The sequence below is a fragment of the Balaenoptera ricei genome, chromosome 1, assembly GCF_028023285.1.
Source record: "Balaenoptera ricei isolate mBalRic1 chromosome 1, mBalRic1.hap2, whole genome shotgun sequence".
Taxonomy (NCBI): Eukaryota; Metazoa; Chordata; class Mammalia; order Artiodactyla; family Balaenopteridae; genus Balaenoptera; species Balaenoptera ricei.
The window spans coordinates 49,966,682-49,987,621 of NC_082639.1; the positions used below are offsets into that span (position 1 = coordinate 49,966,682).

At 45.1% G+C, this 20,940-nt stretch overlaps 1 protein-coding gene across 1 annotated transcript; it reads right to left on the minus strand.

The window, feature by feature from the left end:
• Positions 1 to 19,306: 19,306 nt before the first annotated feature.
• Positions 19,307 to 20,923, minus strand: JUN (Jun proto-oncogene, AP-1 transcription factor subunit). The gene has a single exon (XM_059923699.1). The coding sequence runs from the start codon at positions 20,921 to 20,923 to the stop codon at positions 19,895 to 19,897; it is 1,029 nt and encodes a 342-aa protein (XP_059779682.1). The 3' UTR covers positions 19,307 to 19,894.
• Between the last annotated feature and the right edge of the window lie 17 nt (positions 20,924 to 20,940).

The following is a 20,940-nucleotide window of genomic DNA, read 5'->3' on the forward strand; positions in this document are numbered from 1 at the left end:
GAATTTTGCTGGTTGGCAGTCTGGGGATGGAACCGCTGAGGACTGAGTCATATCTTTAGAAGACTTGTTGTGCAAGGTATGGTTCCAGAACTAGCGGCATTTGCATCACTTGAACATCTCAGAATCTGAAGAAATTAGGTCCCATCCAAGACCTATTCATCATAGTCTGCATTTTAAAAAGACTTGCATGCACAGTAAAGTTTACGAAGACACTGGTCTAGGTATCCAGGGAGCTGGTGGTGGTTGTGTAGGGGGAGGTGCGGGTGGGGATGCAGGAGGATACGGCATCTCTAGTCTTGAATTCTCTAATCTGGAATTTGCATTCTTTTGGTCGCAAATTCATCACTCAGTAGCAATGTGCTCTTCACAAAGCTCCGATGACCTTTACCACCATGATGTAGTGGAAGGCGCTCCATCTTCAGATTTAGACAGAGCTGGGCTTCAATCCCAGCTTTGTTATCTGGAGGACTTATTAGCCAGGAAAACTTGAGACAAATCATTTCAACTTTCTTTTTTTTTTTAATTGAAATATAAGTTGATTTTTTAAAAAATTTATTTATTTATTTATTTATTTATTTATTTATTTATTTTTGACTGTGCTGGGTCTTCGTTTCTGTGCGAGGGCTTTCTCTAGTTGTGGCAAGCGGGGGCCACTCTTCATCGTGGTGTGCAGGCCTCTCACTATCGCGGCCTCTCTTGTTGCGGAGCACAAGCTCCAGTCGTGCAGGTTCAGTAGTTGTGGCTCACGGGTCTAGTTGCTCCGCAGCATGTGGGATCTTCCCAGACCAGGGCTCGAACCCGTGTCCCCTGCATTGACAGGCAGACTCTCAACCACTGCACCACCAGGGAAGCCCCCATTTCAACTTTCTGAATCCAGTTTCCTCATCTGTAAAATGTGGAGTGATACACCTTTATCGGGGTGTTATTCGAGATAACCAGAGATACAGTATTTAAGAAGCCTGGCACATCGTCAGGGTATAAAAAGTATTTCAACTCCAAAGACCTGAATTTGGATCTCAGTTCCACAACCCACTTGACCAGTCACTTCCTCTTTCTGGACTTAAGTTTCATCACCTGTAAAACAGGTGTTTAGGTCAAATAACCCCTGAGGTTTCTCTCTGCTCTCAAACTTGATAACTCTAAGGCATATTTCTGTAAACGTATTTGAATCCTAATGGTAGCTCATGGTTAGAAAAGAGACTACCACCATCCTGACAAATGATCTAAACTGCCTTTGAACTGGGAGACCTGAAAAAAGGATGGATTTTCTATGTATCGATGTATGTTTTCGACTGGTACAAACAAGAGACCCAAGGAAAGTGTTGATGGTTATTAAGTTGAATTTCCATATCATAAGGACATAAGCCTAGATGATTATATGGTGGGTACTGAGCTCTCCCAAGGTGGATTTTGAACCTCCGGAGTGTTTGGGGCACATATCTGATACTGGAAGTTCTCTGATTTGAATTAGAAAGCTGTCAAGACCACCTGAACTGAAGATGCTTGACTGGGGGAAGGGAAACAAAAACCTGACTTCTCACAATGGAATCTTAATAAATGATAGACAATTAATTAATTTAAAGTAATTGAAAGTATCCTAAGCAATTCTTTTCCCAAGCTTTTTTGAAGAGATTATGAGATCAGGAAAGTCAGAATACATTCAAACAACAGTCTGTACCCATGAGAGAGAGAGAGAGAGCTAATTCCAGCATTATTTATAATCCATTTGTACATCCATTCATTGACCAAACTTGATTTGAGCACTGCTATAGGTAGACACTGTGCTAGGTGTTGGGGAATGGAGGGTCAGAGTAGAAATACGTTAGACAGTTACAATGTACTCTAAGAGATGAGACAGATACCCAAATAACTCTTATGAAGGATAAAAACTATCATCAGAGAGGGAATGATGAAATGCTTTGAATATATAGGGAACAGAGAGATTATTTCTGGAGACTGGTACACATTAGAAATGACTTCTTAGCAGATGTGGCATCTAATCTGGGCCTGGAATGATTGGATTTGATCCATCAATTCAACAAGTATTTGCTAGGAACCAGTGAACCACAATGCCTCACAGACGATGCCTTCAGAGTTGGCTAGTTATGAGGGAGCTGTTTGTCAATTACTAATTTTCTATGATTTGCTCTTCTTCCTCTTCCTTTTATACTACCAGTTTTGGGGAAGTTAAACTTGCAAATTTCTTGGGGGATTATCAAAACCGGTCATTGTTAAATGTTGGTTTCTCCAAGCCAGACAAATCTGCACTCATTCAACACATATTTATCGATATAAACTGTGTGCTAGACACTACAGTAAGGGAGTTAGAAATCCAGTGATGAGTCCAGGCAGTGTGATTGCTATGTACCTTCCAGCTGGCTGGAGAGAGAGACAGTGTCAGATGATCTAACAGATACATGTGCAGTTGTAACTGATGAGTGCAGAGAAGGGAAGAAGACCTTTGTCGCTGAGAACTTATCATAAGGGGAGCTGATCAGGAGGGGTACCAGGGCAGGCCTTGCTGAAGCATAACGCTTGACCTTTGACACGTTTGAAGTGTGAATAGGAGTTAATAGGGATGAGGGGGAAGGACCAGTGCTCTAGATAGCAGGAATAGCATGTACCTGGGCTATTCTCCACAGGAGCTGGAGAGGAGAGAGCTGAAAGGAAGATGATGCAAGATGAAGCTGGATCCATAGGGAGGGGAGTGATGATGCAGGAGGTTCAGTCAAAGAATTCTGTCTTTATCTTAAGAGTCATGAGAAGCCACTGAAAATTTCAAGCATGAAAAGGGATGGTCATATTTACATTTTGAAAAGATTCTCCAATTTGCAAGCTCTCAGTGTTAAACTAGTTGAGTTTATATACCTTCTGGCTGTGACAATGGGAATAAACAGAAGGCAGAAGAGTATAGATGAGGGGGAGGCCAGTTAGGAAGCTAGTGTTGCAGTTCAGAAGAAAGGTTATGTTCTTTTGACTAAGGTGGTGGCAGCGATGGAGAGATAAATTGGAGTTAAATCAATAGTATGGTGGATGGAACATGGGAGATGAAGGTGACAAAAGGGTCAAGGATGTCTCCTAGGTTCCTCTCTGGCATGCATAATTGGATGGATGGAATACCATTCACTGAAATGAATCAGCAGTTGGCCTTGTCTCAGGGCTGCCACGTACAGTTGTGTGAGTTGTGTACTGCACAAGGTATCTGGCTGAGTGGGGAAGGCAGGTGCTGAGAGTCAGTTCATGCTCTGCTCGCCAAGCCACACATCCCAATTCAGGGCTATGTCTACCCAGGTTGGAGAAGCATGTTCTCATAATTTGCAAAAAGGAGCCATTCATTTGGCTAGATTAAAAATAGCTAGACCTTTGACAGCAGGCATCCAGGCAAGCCTGGATGGGGTGCTATCAGTTGGCGAGGTGGTTAGACATGGTAAAGCCAGGAGCAGAGTACCTGGATGGTGGAGGCAGGGGCTAGGGAAGTTGAGGAGAAAATGAGAGGGTGCAAGGAACACCAAGCTCAGTTTATTTATCCTGCAGTGGCGGTTTCTGGCCTTTACTGGACTCCTGACCCACAGGGAGGGATCCTGCCTGTGGCTCACCCTTCCTGTTATTTTGATTCTCTTGTTGGATGCCTTTGATGAAAGTAGACATGAAAATCCAGACGATCAGAGAGCAGAAGCAGTTTAAGAACCATCTAGCTCTACTCATTATATAGGTGAGAATGCTAAAGCCCAGGGGAATGGGATGCTTTGTCCCATGTCCCCATGCTGGGACTAGATCCTCAGTTCCCTTACTCACCACATCTTGCTGATCTTCCCTCTAACAAGATATAAACTGACCTTTTGCAGGCAGCAAGGCACACCTGAAAGAGCAGATATTGAGTAGGGTCAGCCTAGATTTGGGGCCCCACTTGCCATTTCTTTGCTGTGTGATCTTGGCTAAGTTACTTAATCTCTCTGAGCTTCACTTTCTCTACCTGTAAGAAGGAGATAAAACCACTCACTTTGAAGCGGGGGCTGTGAGAATTAATGTAAAGACTCTGGGACAGTAGCTATTCACAAGCCATGATCCAGACACCATTCTCCACTTCTGGTGTCTTCTCTAGCCCTGTCTCCCCACCTATCCCTTCTCTGTTCCTGAGAGTTTGGCAGAGATCTGCAGAAAATGTATTTCTTTGTAAGGTCTTTGTACAGCACTACATAAACTCAGCATATCAGATAAACACAATATTGAGAATGACTCTACATTTCCCCCTAACCTTGATTTGGGGGTTCTGATCCCTAAGGTGCAAATGACAATTAAACTCTGGCCCCCAAACCAGCCTTCTCCTTTCCCCCATGATAAATCTGCATGGATTTCAGGAAGCTTCATGTGAAAATAACACCTTGAAACCAGAAACAAAAGGAACTGGAGGCTTCTGCAGGAAGCGTAATATAAAAGCCAGTTTTGCAGAAGATGAAGGGTGGGAGCTCAAAAAAAAAAAAAAAGAAAGAAAGCGATCACTGGGAGGGTTTTGTTTTTTCTTTCCAAGTGATTTGTGATGGCACATAGTTACTTTCATTTGTTTCCTGACTTTGAGAGGCTGACAAATAGCAGTCTCATTTTGAATGTCTATAGTTACTCTTGAGGTTTTGTGCAGAGTGGGAAGGACTGTTTTGAACAATTTCTCATGGACAAGTGGAAGCTGTACTCTTGCTACAAATGATTCATCCAAGAGAAATGATATATAAACAAGACTGCCTGCTTGGAAAGCGGATGGGAGGGCGAGGTATTTCAGAAGGGCTTTTCACTCCCATGCCAGCTAACAATCAAAGCTCTTTTTTTTTTTTGAAGAAATTTATCTTTCTTTATTTTTGGTTGCGTTGGGTCTTTGTTGTGCACGGGCTTTCTCTAATTGCAGCGAGCGGGAGCTACTCTTCATTGTGGTGCATGGGCTTCTCATTGCGGTAGCTTCTCTTGTTGTGGAGCACAGGCTTCAGTAGTGGCACATGGGCTCAGTAGTTGTGGCTCGTGGGCTCTAGAGCACAGGCTCAGTAGTTGTGGTGCTCAGTTGCTTAGTTACTCCATGGCATGTGGGATCTTCCCGGACCAGGGATCGATCCTGTGTCTCCTGCACTGGCAGGTAGATTCCTAACCACTGCGCCACCAGGGAAGTCCCAAAGCTAGCTCTTAAGATAGCAGAGGTGCTGTGAAATGGAGACTTCAGAAAGTATTTTTAATCTTACATCTCATAGTTAATATCAAAGAAAGTATTTCTTAAATCTCTGACTAAGACCAGTTACTCTCTCATGGTGATCATGTATCAATAGGTTGATTCAGTCTTAAACCTTGTCCTGTTAGTGTCAGGGAAAGAGCAAGGGCTCTGGAAGTTGATCCACCTGAGTAGGATAAAGCCAGAGAAACATCCGAGGTGCGCAATTTAAGGAGGCACCATACTCTCTGGGTCGTGCGAGTGCTGACTCTGCACTTGTATGACCCTGAGAGTAAGGTGCCTCCTTAAATTTGCCTGTGCTATTTGCCTGCCCAGTATCCATTTGCCTTTCTGGTAGTCATACCCCAATTTTGCTTTGGGGAAGTACCAGGTCCTATTGCTTGTAGAGGTCGTGAAAACTATCAGCTGGGCAGCAGGTATGGAGGGGGAGAAATGTAAATCAAGCCAGGACAATAGCATCTCTCTCTTCCAGGAATATGTCTCTTGAGTAGAGAGAAAAAGCACAGAAACATGATTGGGAACCATTGACTCCAACAGAGGCATGGGTTTCAGAGGAAGTCCCTCAGACTCCAGAGCTAGCTGCCTACCCAATGTTCATTCTCTCATTCACAAATGTTAAAGACTACATTTCCTAGACTTCCTTGCAACTAGGAATGGCCAAAGAAATATGTATGGAAGTTGCTGGGTGAGCTTCTGAGAAAGCTCTTTAAAGCTGGTAGGGTGCCTTTTATTGCCCTGATCTTTTCCTCCTTCATCTTGGCTGGAATGGGGATTTGACAGTTGGAGAGCACCTTGTAACCATGAAGTGACTTTAGGATGGAAGCCATATGCAAACAGTGGTGGAGCAGAAACAATAGAGCCCGTGCTTCTGAAGACTGAGAGCTGCCACACCACCTCTCTTCAGACTTCTTGTTCAACAGAGGAAATATATGTGTAACATTTTTAAAGCCACGGTGATTTGGCTGCTCTATTTTACTCAATAGGAGTGAATCCTGATTTATTATTATTATTATTTTTTAAATTTATTATTTATTATTTTTGGCTGTGTTGGGTCTTCGTTTCTGTGCGAGGGCTTTCTCTAGTTGCGGCAAGTGGGGGCCACTCTTCATCGCGGTGCGCGGGCCTCTCACTATCGCGGACTCTCTTGTTGCGGAGCACAGGCTCCAGACGCGCAGGCTCAGTAGTTGTGGCTCACGGGCCTAGTTGCTCCGCGGCATGTGGGATCTTCCCAGACCAGGGCTTGAACCCGTGTCCCCTGCATTGGCAGGCAGATTCTCAACCACTGCGCCAGCAGGGAAGCCCTGATTTAATTATTTTAATGATTATCCCCTGAGGCAGACATGAATGGTGCTCCCTAATTATCTATATGCTCCTCTACATTTCTCTTTCCCTTGCAGTTGGGTTGAGGCTATGTGTCTAATTTTGACCAACGGCCTCTGAGCAGGAATGACATGTCACTTCTGCACTAAGGCACTTAAGTGCCAGTGTGCCCTCTCCAGCTCTCTCTTCCCTGCCAGAGTAACACTGGAAGCTACATGATGAGATGGGGTGGTAGTATCACAAGATAGAAGGAAATGGGATCTCTGAGTCACTGGATGTAGAACTCCCATTAACCTGCCTTTGGGTGAGACTTTGGGTGAATGAGAAATTTACTTTTGTTTTGCAAAGTCAATGAGATTTCAGAGTTTATTCATTACCACAGCATAGGTTAACCTATCCTAACTAATACACCCCGTTTTATAAATGAAAAAATTGAGTCAGCAATTAAGTAACTTGCCCTAATCAAAGGGGCTACTTAGTGACCAAGTCTATCTGACTTACAATAGCCAAGCTCTGTTGTCTCCATCTCCTCCTTGATATTGGCCACCATGGGCATCCCTCACCCCATTGGTTCCCTGTCATTTGCTTCCACCCAGGTTGTTCCTCCTGTCTCTCTGCATCTCTCTCTTTGGCCTGCATAAACTACAATGCCACATGTCCAAGTCTTAGGCTATGACATTAAATCATAGAATTATGTCTCATATTGTAATTCTGTCTTGGAACTTATTTTGAGTCTTGGCTGGTTGAGTTGGCCAATACTGAAAATGGCTGCTTAGCATCTGGCTTTTATTTGGTCTTTGGCTAAAACAAAAAAAAAATTCAAAATTAATTTTCATCACCGGGTTTATAGTATTTTCTGTTTTCTTTCCTGAGCACAGTGAAGAAAAAAAAAGTGAGATGTGGCTATAATACTGTATCTGAATCACTCAGCTTGGTGGGTTGGAACAACTTGCTCATAAGAAAAACTCGTGTATTCAACAGATGTTATGATGCAGGGGCCCTGATAGATTCTGGGAATGCAAGATGAATTTTTTACCACAGTCCTTGAAGGGGTACCCAATATAGTGACCTGTATACATAAAGAAGATGCAAAATAGTGTGATAAGCCCATAGAGAATCAGGGTGTATCAGAAAATGTGATGACACAAATGGGAAGGTTGTCTTTTCCACCTGGAGTGCTCCCGATTCCCACATGAATGTGTTAGTGCCACGGTTGGAAGAGATTTTCCAGAGATTGCTGAATATTGAATGTTGTGCTAAGTGATTTTCACAAATCAACTCTCCACACCCCCTTCCCCACCATGCTTTACAAGTATTACATCTATTCCAAGGATGAGTAAACTGTTGTTCAGTGAAGGAAAGAGACTCGCCTAAGGTCACGCATGTAGGATTTTAACTCATTTCTGTCTAACTCCAGAAATTCACATTTTCCCCAGTATACCAATCTGGTCCCTCTGGTAAAACAGATGGGTTTATTTCCACAACCTCCACTGTCTAATCCAATAAATTTCCTGAGCCAGGCCCTCGGCAGGTCCATCGTAGCTTGGGCTTCTTGGAAATTCGGTGCTGGTCCTCAAGGGCTCCCTACCTGCTGAGCCTTATTCTTCATTCTGAAATAAGAGCTGCCCCGTAAACAGTATCTGGTGCTCGCTTCCTGGACTCCGGCTGGTGGGGCAAGAACATTTCCAGCACATATGCTTCCCTATTCCGTAAAAAAATGTGTTTATACTTGGTTCCCCTGAAGGCAAACGACGCCCATACTTTTGTCCCGGCCGAATTTGTTGGCTGGGCTTTTTCTAATCCTTTACACCCTGCGAAGCAGGGAGCGCTGCGCGTGCCCTCTGGCGCCATCTACTGGCACTGTTCGAGTCTGACGGCGGCCCCTGGAGAGGAGTTGTGATGTATTCAGTAATTAATTGAAGGAATCCTGCTACTTTATTAGCAGATTCTTTTTTGCTACACGGACGAGAGAGTGACCAATTAGTAAAGAGAGTAGATATCAAAGACTTTAACTTACTTTAAAGAGCCCAGGATCTCCTCTCTCTCACTTCTCCCACCCCACCAGTTGTGGCGTTCCTTCATCTTCAATTCTTTCTTCCTTTAAAAATATTTATTTTCTTACTATATAGAGATCAGGGCATGGGGCACACAGCTGCACACCTGAGCAAACAGAGTGGCTGACTGGTTTGCTGGCGTAATGAAAATCACTGGTTTTGAGCTCATTACTCTGATTCCACAATAGGCACCAAATCCCATTTAAGACCCACCCAGGAACTCTTCAAAGTGACGCTACTCCAGGTCTGCGCCTGGCGAGCGTGCCGCCTCTCTGAGTCTTTGCAAAGGAATAACCCACGTTTGGAGACCCAGGCCTGTCAGATCAAAACCAGGCCTGGCCTCCAGACCTTCAAACAAGTCACAACAGTGAACTTGACTCATCCATTTTCAAATTACAGCCTGTTCTCTTTACGAAATGGAGCAGAGCCTCTCAGATTGGGGCTGTCTGCTATATTTGATATATTAGGGAGAATCCTGACTCTTTCCAGGTTTCTGCCGGTCTGTTTTAAATCCAAATAGCTTGGCTGAGTGTGGTTTTTAGTTATTTTTTCATTTGAAATGGAATTCGAAACAGCAGGGGCATAAAGCCCAGATACAAATGGGAAAGAAAACATAAAAAGGTCCCTGGAGTTTCCCCTTCACCTTCCGCATTAAGGAAAAGGAATATCATTGTAAACCGACTATCTGTCAGAATACCATGCGGGGAGGGTGATATTGCTGAGCAGCTGGAATTTTACAATATTTCTAATGCCTTTGGTTTTCTTCAGAGGCGTTTCGATGGAGGGATCAGGGGCACAACTTCAGAACCAAATCCTGCTCTGCCTTTTACAGTCCTGGGGCCTTAGCCATTTTCTGTAAGCACACAGAGTCTCAGTTTCCTCACCTGGGAACAAGCCTGAGCTAGTTACCTGATAGGCTACTGCGAGGTTGAAACAAGGTAATACAGAAGGCATTTACCATGAGCCTGGGCACTTCACAAGAGCTTCATAAACAGCTAATATCATGATCAGTCTCTCGTAGCTGGGAATCGGAGCTTCTGCCTTCGGAATGAAGTGTTGACTTTCAGATAAAGCCTGGGTCCCCTTTGTTCACCGTCATCTAGCCTCTCAGATTGTTTAAGACTTGGAGTTTGGGTGCTATATTTGGACATGCCACATTAACCACACCCCTTCTAGATCCACCTGCCCCAGGACCTCCTCCTCCCCCATCCCCTCCCCCCAAGGGAACAGTACCCTTCTAACCACACTGGTCTTCTCGTTACTTCTAACACACGCTCTTGCCCAAGACAACAATGCTTTCCCCACCCACCCATGTGCCTAATTCCTCCAGGTCTCAGTTTAAAGTTCACTTCCCGGGGAGGCCTCCTTGACTTCCCTGACTGAGGCCAGCCCCTCCATCCCTCCACTGAAGCCTCCGATCGTGGCTTCCCAGTCTATGCGGTGACACTGCCGTCCATCTTCTCTGCAGCACTTTGCAAAGGGTTGGGCTGGATAAAGTCATTGTGATAATCTGTTTAATAATTTGTCTGGTGTCTCTTTTCTTTACCTGACAATAAGTGGTCAGGAATTCTGTCCATTTTGTCTATAAATAGCTGATGCTGGATGGATGGGCTCTGAGACCTCCTTACCTTAGTCCCTGATGTCCCCTCTTCCTGGAAAACGATCACCCCATTTTTCTGTCAAACTCCCACTCATCTCTTTTAAGATACAATTCCAAATCAGCTCCTCAGTGAAGCCATTGCTGAATTCCCTTAGGTGGGGTACTTGCTCCCAAAGTATCCTGTATTTACCTCTGTCGTGGCGATTATGTATTGAATCCACCTGCTTTTGATAACAGGCTCCATGTTTTACACAGCTTCTCACCTCCAGCGCTTAGCAGGTGCCTGGATAGAGGAGGTGAATGGATTCAATAAACATGGGGTAAATGAATAGAGCCACATGGCCTTCTGAGAGAGTGACAATCATTCAATCCCATACCGCTCTCCTCAGGTGGAAAGATTTTAAGACTATTTATGCCAAGAACTGGTTACTATATTACCTCCCAGCCATGGCTTAAGCCACGCAGTAGATACTCATCAACCTCTCGGTATTTTCTACTTGCAACACTGGATTTATCATTCACTTCTTATGCTTATAGTCAGTTCTAAGAATTTTCAGAGATCCTTCTCACATTCTGGTTCTGGGGTGTAAAGATCTTTGATTCGTTATAGGGAGGAAAAAGAATATTTCATTGTATATTGGATTCTCCTTTTTTAGGGTTCAGTCATGATGATAACAGATTTCAGTTTTTCTTTTCTACTTTTACTACTTCAACTATTGAATTGTGGAAATCCTGGTGTAGAAACTGATACTGATACAGTTCAATGAGCAGGTGAGTGGAGAAAAACACAGACCAGAAGTAGATATACTTAGAGGGCTTCTTGATGTTTCAAAATCTTGCTTGGAGAATCTTCAACTCTCTATTTTAATTGGCCTGGGTCAAGTTTTTTACAGTGAACATCACAACAGCGACTAACACTAATGACTATTGTTTTTACAGAATATTTTTATATATGTTATATCATTGAATAAGTCCCTCCTGAGCATTTTCCATCCAAAGAAGCATGTTCTTGATGATTTATATCTGGAGTTCCCAACTCATTAGAAGAGATCAAATTGTGGATTACGAATGCCAACCTGGTTTTTGAAGTGGAGTAGATGCCCCTCTATCCTGGACTGAAAAATTTGATAATAATAACAGCAGATAATAATAATCTGTTTGACCTCCAGCACCTACTCCTTCGTAGGTCCTGATTGTCCTTTGAAAATCTTCTCCTCCTCACTTTCTTCTCTGGCCATGTAGTTTGATGAGACTCCCAAAACCTTGGTTTTAGAGGTGGGCAATTGACCTACACCTCAGCCAATCTAGTATGTCCTGTGCCTGACTGGTTCAGGGATGAATATGAGGTGCAATCAGATCAATGAAGCACCATCCTGGGAGGATGTGAGGAACTGCTATAGCCATCTTAGTTATTCCTACAGACAGAGAATGGGAGCTGCTGGACACTATCAAAAGGAGACTGAGGATGAAGCTAACTCTTCCCACAGCAAGCTGAGTGATGGAGAGCAATCAAAGCCTCATGATACCATTTGAGCCCTGTATCCAGCCAGGTCTAGAGCTACCTCTACTGATAGCTTTTCAATGATATACTCCAATAAAATGCCTTTTGACTTTAACAGAATTTTCTGTCACTTGCAACCATAGAATTCTAACTGATACATTTATAATTTGCCAGCACTAGGCTAAACCCTTTTACGTAGGTTAGCTAATTTAATCCTTACGACAACCCTATGGGAGTAACTATTATCTGCATTTCATAGCTGATGAAATAGAGGCTTAGAGAAATTAACTATCTTCCCACTCACAGGTAGGAGATGTTAGAGTTGGAATTAGGATTCAGGTCTTAGCTTTGCACTGTTTCCGGGGCATGGGAACATGGCTGGGGGGTACCATCTATCAGGCACCATCCACTTCTCACCCTCCCTTCCCAATACTCCTAACCTGGTCCTTCATTTTGCTGTCCTCCTTCTCTCTTCCCCTCCCCTCCCATACCTTGACTTTGAGACTCCAGGGAGATCAACATCAGCCCCTCCACCCAGCAAGCTCTGGGAGCCCAGGCTCAGCCCTTCCCTGGCCCATGGCAGGGGACTGGCTGAGATGACCCCCACGTAGTCCTTCTGGCCACTTTGCTGTGAAGTCATGGCCCTTCCCTGGGTGTCAGTGATTTGCTTCTTCCTTTCCTGGCCCAGAGCCATCCTCAGAGGCTCGTTTGACAGCACCCAGGGCAACCCAGGCTGAGAGGCACCCTGCTTGGATAAGGCATTTTACTGCTCGGGCATTCGTGTACAGCTGGCTCTGTTTGAAATCCTGTCCCTCTCTGACTTCACTTCCTGAATGTGCTGACAGGCCTTTGAGCCAAGCCAAACAGGTTCCCAACGCCCGTGCCTGCAGAGTATTCCCCTGCGAGTGCAGCTGGGGAAACAAAACTTTTCTCCAGCCCGCAGAGAGGACCTGCCAGCCCTTATATGACCAAGAAGCAGGTCCTGCGAGACGTCGTTGAATCTTAATGGGAAACGTTTTCATTTCAGCCGGGGTGGGGTGTGTGTGTGTGTGTGTGTGTGTGTATGTATTCACACTGGCTTGGGCGGGGAAGTGGAATTCCTGATCAGTTCCTCTTAAATTAACAAATCTACAGTGAAAAATGGCTAATTATTGCTTGCCTGATCTATACAGGGTTTTACATATATGAACCGCTGACAGCCCTCTGAGGTAGACATGGCTAGCCTCATTTTTACAAAGGAAGGAACATAGCGATACTCATGGACTTGATCCATGTCTCCCAGGTTTGAGCTGCAGAGCACAGATTGAACCCCTGGGTACTTGACTCCAAAATCCCTGTGCCTCCACTAACTCCTAATACCTCAGTTCTCTCTACCAACTTGTAATATGTCGATTCTTCATGTGGTCAGAAGGGTAGCAAGGCTCTGGTGTCTTCTGAGTTCTGTGAAGTTCTACAAGTTAGTTTTCTTCTCCGAATCTCAGTTTCCTCATACGCAAAATGGAATGATAGCAGTGTCTGTGGCAGGGAGGCTGTGAGGCTCCACTGAGATATAAATTCACGTGGCAGTACTACTCAAGGGCAGAGTCATATGTGAGCAAAGCTAGCTCTTATGAGTCAAGAAAGACCTGGACTCAGCTCGGGCTTCCACCAGTCACTTATTCCATGAACCTGAACAAGATGGAAACCTCCATTTTCTCATGTATACAATATAGCCGTAACATTTACCTTGTAATTCCCAGCAGAGTGCCTGTTACATAGTAGAAACTTAGTAAATGGTATATGTATTGAATATTATACAGGTTTTTGTTTATTATACTTGCGGCAGACACTGTTGTTTCCTACTGGAGCAGTTAGGAAAGGCTAAATAACGCTACAGTAACAAAAAGCCCTCATCTCTGTGTCTTAATACAACAAAGGTTTAATTTTTGCTTCTGTTAAGTGTCTATTGTAGATGCTGGGGGTGAGGAGGGACTCTGATCTACATCGCCGTCATTTAAGGACCAGGTTAATGGACATTCCATCTCTCTGCTTCCACAGTTGCCAAGGCTGGGAAAAGGAAACATGGTGAATTGCACACTCACTCTTAAGGCTCCCACCTGGATGTGAGAGATGCTACCACTGCTGGCATTTCATTGACTGACACAAGTCACAATGCCTCTCACCCAACTTCCAGGAGGTAGAAGACAGGGGAGTACTACCCTACCTTGTACAAGAGGAGAACTGGAAACATTCGGTGGAGGGCACTAATGACTATCCACCAACCCAAAAGCCACCCTCCATCTCACTTATTTTTTGCCATCAGAGCCTTGATTTTTATTTATTTTTAAATTTACTTTTGGTGTTCATTTTCCCATGTGCTTAGAAAAAGGTGATCCCAAGGGGGTGAATCATGACTGTAGGCCAATCATGGTGGTCCCATTCCCTTGCCAGGGATGAGTTTGGGTATAGGCATATGACCTGCTCCGGGCCAATGGGACCTGAAGGGAAGTCTACTCTGGTGGAAGTAGGGAGCTTCTAGCAGCATCTAGAAAGATGAAAGTAAACACCCTTGCATTGCTAGTGATTATTGTGTTTACTTATGATGCCAGGAACTGCTAAAGCTATCTTGAGTCCACACAAGGGGCGTCTTTGACACACTGAGAATGGTGAAACAGATAGAAAGCCCATAATGATGTCGCTGAGCCACTGTATTTGCCCTGGATCTTCTTTAAATTGTGTCTTCTGTTACTGGTCCGTGTAAGCATCTGAACTGGTGGAGTGGTCGATTATATAACAGCCCAGGTACCTGCTTATCTTTTTTCAAGATTTGCTATAAGGTGAGGGCATTCCTCCCTCTGAGCATGAATCTAGGATGAATCAAATACACCTTGGAAGAGATCTGCCATCAGCAGAAGCTGATGGACAGACAGTCCCACGGAGATCTGGGAAATGCCCAAATTTTGTCCAGGTAGCTAGTGAAAACCTATAGCCTAAGAAGGCAGTAACTTAATGATCTGGTAACCCAATTTTTTGAAGGAATAATGAAGCAACCATCAAGCAATGTCTTTTAGTGGATGTACATGAAGGAAGTTTGTGTAGCAAGAAACTGTCAGGGCTTCTCAGCACTAGTATTCTAGTCCCCCCAGAGCAGAGCGGTTTGCAGCAGGGCAACGAGAGTTCATTAGATGTTGCTGTAGCATGGATGAAATATCCCAGGAGACTATCTGATTACCTTTGCTCAGATGCTGTGTACATCAAAGAACCTTCTGATGACTAATTCAGTTCCTCAGGGTCCTTGATGTAGAATCAAGGGGGAGCCCCAGGATCACCAGGGCATCAGGTTCCTAGAAAAATATAGGAGAAGAATATGGTTCTTGATGGCTGGGGACCTAATTGTGGCCCCACCAGTCACTGCATGAGGGGCCTCAACAAAAATCCTTAAAACTCACTGGGAGCCTCAGCTTCTGTTCCTGTGAAACACAGCTACTAACAATGACACACGCAGGGTAATGGTGAAAATAAAATGCAATAAAAGAGATGAAATCATGTTGGAAAGGACAAGAGTACAAACTGGTGAGTACCAATCTCAGTGCTCATTCCTCTCCTCTTTGCTTACCCCACTCCAGGAAGGCAGGCCTTCCCTTAACTCCTAGGGTACCCGAGAGTTTTTCCAGGCTTCTCCTCATGCTGACCCTCCATCTGGAATTCCCTACCTCATCTCTTCTGTTCTTGACCTGATGAACTCTTAAGTCATCTAATCAGTCTCAGTTCAAGTATTTCTCCAGAAAGACCAGGATGACAATCAAACTCTTAGCATGGAACAGTTAGTACTTCACAACCCGACCCTTAAACTTTCCTGCTTCTTCTCCTTCACTTTTCTTCTCACACCTTCATTCCCAGCCTCTCCAAGCAGCTTACAAGTCCCTCAACACACCATGTTTTCTGATGCCCTGTTCCTTTGCACACAAGTTCCTCCTCCAACCTTTTCTTCCTGCTGAGTTCCACTGGATCAACTCAGATGTCACTTCACCCATGAAGTCTTTCCTGATAAATTCTCCTCCTCCTGCATCTGGCACCTCTTTCTGCTTCATCTCCGTACTCTTCCCCACCAGACTGGGAGTTCCTGGAGAACAGGGATTGTGTCGTGTTCCTCATTGAAGCCCCACTCTTAGCAAGGGCCTCAGTGAGACTGGGCCCAGGGGAATGCCCTTCTTTGGGATGTCAAAAGTCCAAAACCAAATAACTGGAGCCAGGGTCCAGAGTTAGGAAGGGATTGTTTCACTTTCTGGGGCCATCCCAGCTTCTAACCCTCTTCCCTTCTTCTTTAACATTCCACTTGACCCATGTAGAAGTAGGTGGTGGGGTGGGCAAGACCGAAAGGCATTGTCTTTTTCCTTGGTTCATCCAATGGGTATCTTCTCTAACAATAAAAGAGCATGAGGGATAGATACATTGGCATGATCCTTGTCTCTGTCAAGCAAACACTGGGTACTAACTTCAGGACCCCTGAAATACATTAGCTTTACAAACAGAAAGTCCTCTCTGTCATTACCAATGAAATAGTGGTTTTTAATAAAGTCGCATGTAGAACTATTTTTTGTGCCTGCCTAATGATCACATATTATCCTTCCCTATCTCCACCTCCAAGCCTAATGTTTCAGGCAGGCCCATTTTATATGAGAAGATGCCCGCTTAGTGGAGGAGGGAAGGGACACTCTGTGTGGCTGGAAGAATGAATGTGCTAATAGTTTAATTCTTTTAAGAGCACTCATTGAGAACTAGGCTTTAGGACCTGGTGATTGGCCACGTTTGACTTTTCTGAGGGTCTTCAGTCCATCTGGAGTTGTGTGCCTGGAAATGGATGAGGTATATTTCACTAGAAGAAGTTAAGACCTGGAATTATTTTGGAGCATTTCAGTTCAATTGTCTATTCAGTCAACACACATTTTATAAACATCTCCTATGTAACCAGGCACTGTACTAGGAGTCTGGGTTCCACAGACGAGTAGGATAGGTTCTAGCCAAGAGACACAGAGGTTCACAATGGTGATACTTTGATAAGTGCTATCACAGAAGTTTGGATAAAATGCTGTGGATGCTCAATTGGGAATATTCGTTCCACCTGAAGAGGGAGTTAGCAAGGAAGGCGTCACAGAGAAGGTGCCACTTTTGCCAAACCTTGAAAAATGGGCAGGATTCAGCAGTTGAGCCAGAAGGAAAGGTATCCCAGTCAGAGGCATGAGTACAAGCAGAAGCATGGAAGGGTGAAAAGGCATGAAATTCAGATTCACACAAAGATACATTTCTCATAGTGAATGTGTAGCCATTCAGCTTAGAAATTATTAACCTTTTTCGAGTCATGGAACTTTTTGAGAACCAAATAGAGCTTAATGATCTCTCTCCCTAGGGAAGTGTGTGTTCATGTGGGCACACCCATACACAAACACAATTTTGTAGGCATTTTCATTGAGTTCATGAATCCTCTGCCCCAATGGACACAAAGGGTTAAGAATCTCTGAAATATACATATGTAAGACAGATTAAAAGAGGATTAATGGTTTTATGTGCCGCTAGCTTCATCTTCTCCAACCATTAGTGTTACCCAAACAATAACTCATTGAATGCCAAAATAACATTGACCTTTGAGGGTCTATAAGTATCTGATTTTCTGTCTCCAGAGTTTACAGGAGGTTACTGGTGAATTTCCTCTACCACAATTTTTTTTTTTTTCTATCCCTTTTGTTAGAATTTCAGAGATATACATTCAGAACGATAGTTGAAACAAACAAGCGTAGGGATAGGCCTGAGTTTCAGGCTTTTTTTTTTTTTTTAAAAGTCAGAGTCTAAAGCAAACTGGGGAGTGGTGTGGCTTTTCTGTGCTGCACTGTTGTCTGGGCTTAGTCTACCTTTGCAGGTAATTAATTCCCAGCCTGCTTATTTTTTCTAGTTGGCTCTTGTTTAGCTTCCACAAAGCCCCACCCCAAAGTGCTTTATTGTCCCTCTTCTGACTATTCCTACAAATGGTCAAAATCAACTCACCTTCCGGGTTGCTGACATGGGCAAATTCACTGTTTGGCGAACTGTCTCTGCTCCCAGTAATCCTTCGTTAAATAAGTGTTATCACAATGGAGTGGATCTGATAGCTAACAAGTCAGTCCAATCCCTTCCACTCCTGGACATTCTCCCAAGGAGAAACTCTCTGTGTCTTTGGATTTACAGCCACAGGCAGGATATTAGCACTCCCAGACCTGTTGGGTACTAGAGCACTGCTAATGAGCAAACAGCCCTGCCTCAATTAGTGGTTTGGGAAATATTCCTGGATATCCAATTGCTTTTGCTGCTTGATAATCTTACCTGCTCTTGGGATGAAAAGCAACCAAGCAAAAATTGTTCCCTTGTTCAGGACTGCCTTGTTGATCTCTTAAGTTATATCTGTAGACGGAATTTAAGTTTGCCATTTCTCCCTAGTGAAGGTTTGATTTATATACATAATCATTGTACTGGTGTTCGTTTTCTCTTGTGTATTTTTTTTACAGAATCTAGAGTACCACCTTTTGAGACTGATTCTATAATAATTATTTAAACAAGGCTGATTATTTTAGAGACAAATTAAGAAACTACAGAAGAATCTGAAATGATAAACTGCTATACTGGTAATTTGTCTATGCATAGGGAGGGGGGTGTGTGGAAAGAGAAAGAGAAAGACAGACAGACAGACAGAGAGAGAGAGAGAGAGAGAGAGAGAAGGCGAATGAGGATGAATGAAGCTGGGAAAATGTTTCATCCAGACTGCAATTTCTGTGTTGACTTTTCATAAATTCTTTGCTTCTTAATTACCAAATAACTTCAGATGGCAGTAATGTTAACACCAGCAACTGAAAAGCAATGCTTCAGAACAGAGCTTGGGAAGAAAAAAAGTAGTAAAGGGAAAGGAATTCAAGATCTGTTATTGGTATGTGAATACGTTTATTGTGACAAGAATGCTGTTATAAATATTCATATGCAAAGACCGTCTCTTTTATCTAGGAATTGTTAAAATAAAGATTCCAAATTGGAAGGATACATCTTTTGTAAAAATCTGCCACCGTTCCTGCTTTGAGAATAAGCATCTATTGTTAAAATTTCCACTAACATTATAAATGGTCACAGCACATGCCACTTGATATGATCCAAACTTTAAAATGTTTGACTTCCCAGGGAGCTGCCCCTCTCCACCACAGCCTCCCTTCCCTCAGCCTCCTGAAATGCCACACTATCCTTTGTAAGCCACTCTGTATAGCTTGTTGGGGAGGGAAGAGTATAACTTGATGAGGGAATCAGCTACAGTTATCTCTTAACTCCAGTAGGTAACAGTTTTCACTGCTTGATAGTAAGAAGCACTGAGAGTGACTTTAATGGACACTCTTAACTCTTTCAGCTCCACCTGGCCAAGTAATCTACAGGTAATGCAGAAAAGAGGTTGGGGGAGGGGTCACTTTTTCAATATTTTATTGTATTTTCTTAAATATCCTTTCTGGAATTTTCAGAAACAAAACATAAAAAAATTATATACTTTATTACAAATGGTAAACTCAGAGTGCTCCAAATCTCTTATTTACAAACAACGCTGGGCAGGACACCCAAACAAACAAACATGAAATAACTTACAAAGGCGTGAAGCTGTTTATTGACAGTAATCAGCTTTCATCAAATTAAAAAATATATACATGTACATACACAGTTATGGAAGGCAGTCCAGAAAGAGTTCATCTGCAGACTGGGCCTCGCTCTCGCAAACCTCCCTCCCGCCTCCCCCCGCCCCCACACCCTTTGTGTTCTTAAGGAGCACTACAGAAGCAATCTACAGTCTCTATTGCAGTTTGCGACCCCTCCCTCCCCCCTTTAATACTGAATGAGATCGAATGTTAGGTCCATGCAGTTCTTGGTCAATGTTAAAGAAAAGTCTAACGTTCTGTTTGCGCGGGGACAGCCCGACCGTAAAGCGGGGCAGCCCGCGGGCGGCCGCTCCCTGGCTCCCTGCCAAAGGGAGGGCGCGCCAAGTCCTTCCCTCTCGTGCACACTGGGGGCGCCGTCAGGACGCAACCCAGTCCAACTTGGAAACCCTTGGCTTTAGTCCTCGGACACTTCTTTTTTCTCTCTTTCTCCCTCTCTCGCAACTTGTCAAGTTCTCAAGTCTGTCCCTCTCTGTGTTATTTGTTCTCCGTTGCCCCTCAGTCCCCGACAGTCTCGCCTCAAAACGTTTGCAACTGCTGCGTTAGCATGAGTTGGCACCCACTGTTAACGTGGTTCATGACTTTCTGCTTAAGCTGGGCCACCTGTTCCCTGAGCATGTTGGCCGTGGACGCCAGCTCCGAGTTCTGCGCTTTCAAGGTTTTCACTTTTTCCTCCAGCCGGGCGATCCTCTCCAGCTTCCTTTTCCGGCACTTGGAGGCAGCGATGCGGTTCCTCATGCGCTTCCTCTCCGCCTTGATCCGCTCCTGGGACTCCATGTCGATGGGGGACAGGGGCGGCGTTTCCCCGGGCATCTCGGGGACCGTCTGCGGCTCCTCCTTCAGGGCCTGCAGCCGCGGGTGCTGCACGGGGATCTGCTGGGGCAGGTGGTGCGGCGGCGGCGGCGGCGGCGGCGGCGGCGGCTGCTGCTGAGGCTGCGCGGGAAAGGCCAGGCCGGCCGCGCCGTAGGAGGGCGCCCCGCCGCCGCCGCCGCCGCCGCCGCTCAGCGCGCCCGGGTTGAAGTTGCTGAGGTTGGCGTAGACCGGCGGCTCGCTGTGCAGGCTGGCGCCGAAGCCGCCGCCGCCGCCGCCGCCGCCCGCCACCGAGGCCACGGCTGGAGCCACCAGGCCCGCCCCGCTGACCGGCTGCGCCGCAGACGTGACGCTGGGCAGCGTGTTCTGGCTGTGCAGTTCGGCCAGGGCGCGCACGAAGCCCTCGGCGAAGCCCTCCTGCTCGTCCGTCACGTTCTTGGGACACAGGAACTGGGTGGGGGTCGGCGTGGTGGTGATGTGCCCGTTGCTGGACTGGATTATCAGGCGCTCCAGCTCGGGCGACGCCAGCTTGAGCAGCCCCACGTCGGGCGAGGTGAGGAGGTCGGAGTTCTTGGCCCGGAGGTGCGGCTTCAGGCTGCCCACGGGGTCGGCCAGGTTCAGGGTCATGCTCTGCTTCAGGATCTTGGGGTTACTGTAGCCGTAGGCGCCGCTCTCGGACTGGAGGAACGAGGCGTTGAGGGCATCGTCGTAGAAGGTCGTTTCCATCTTTGCAGTCATAGAACAGTCTGTCACTT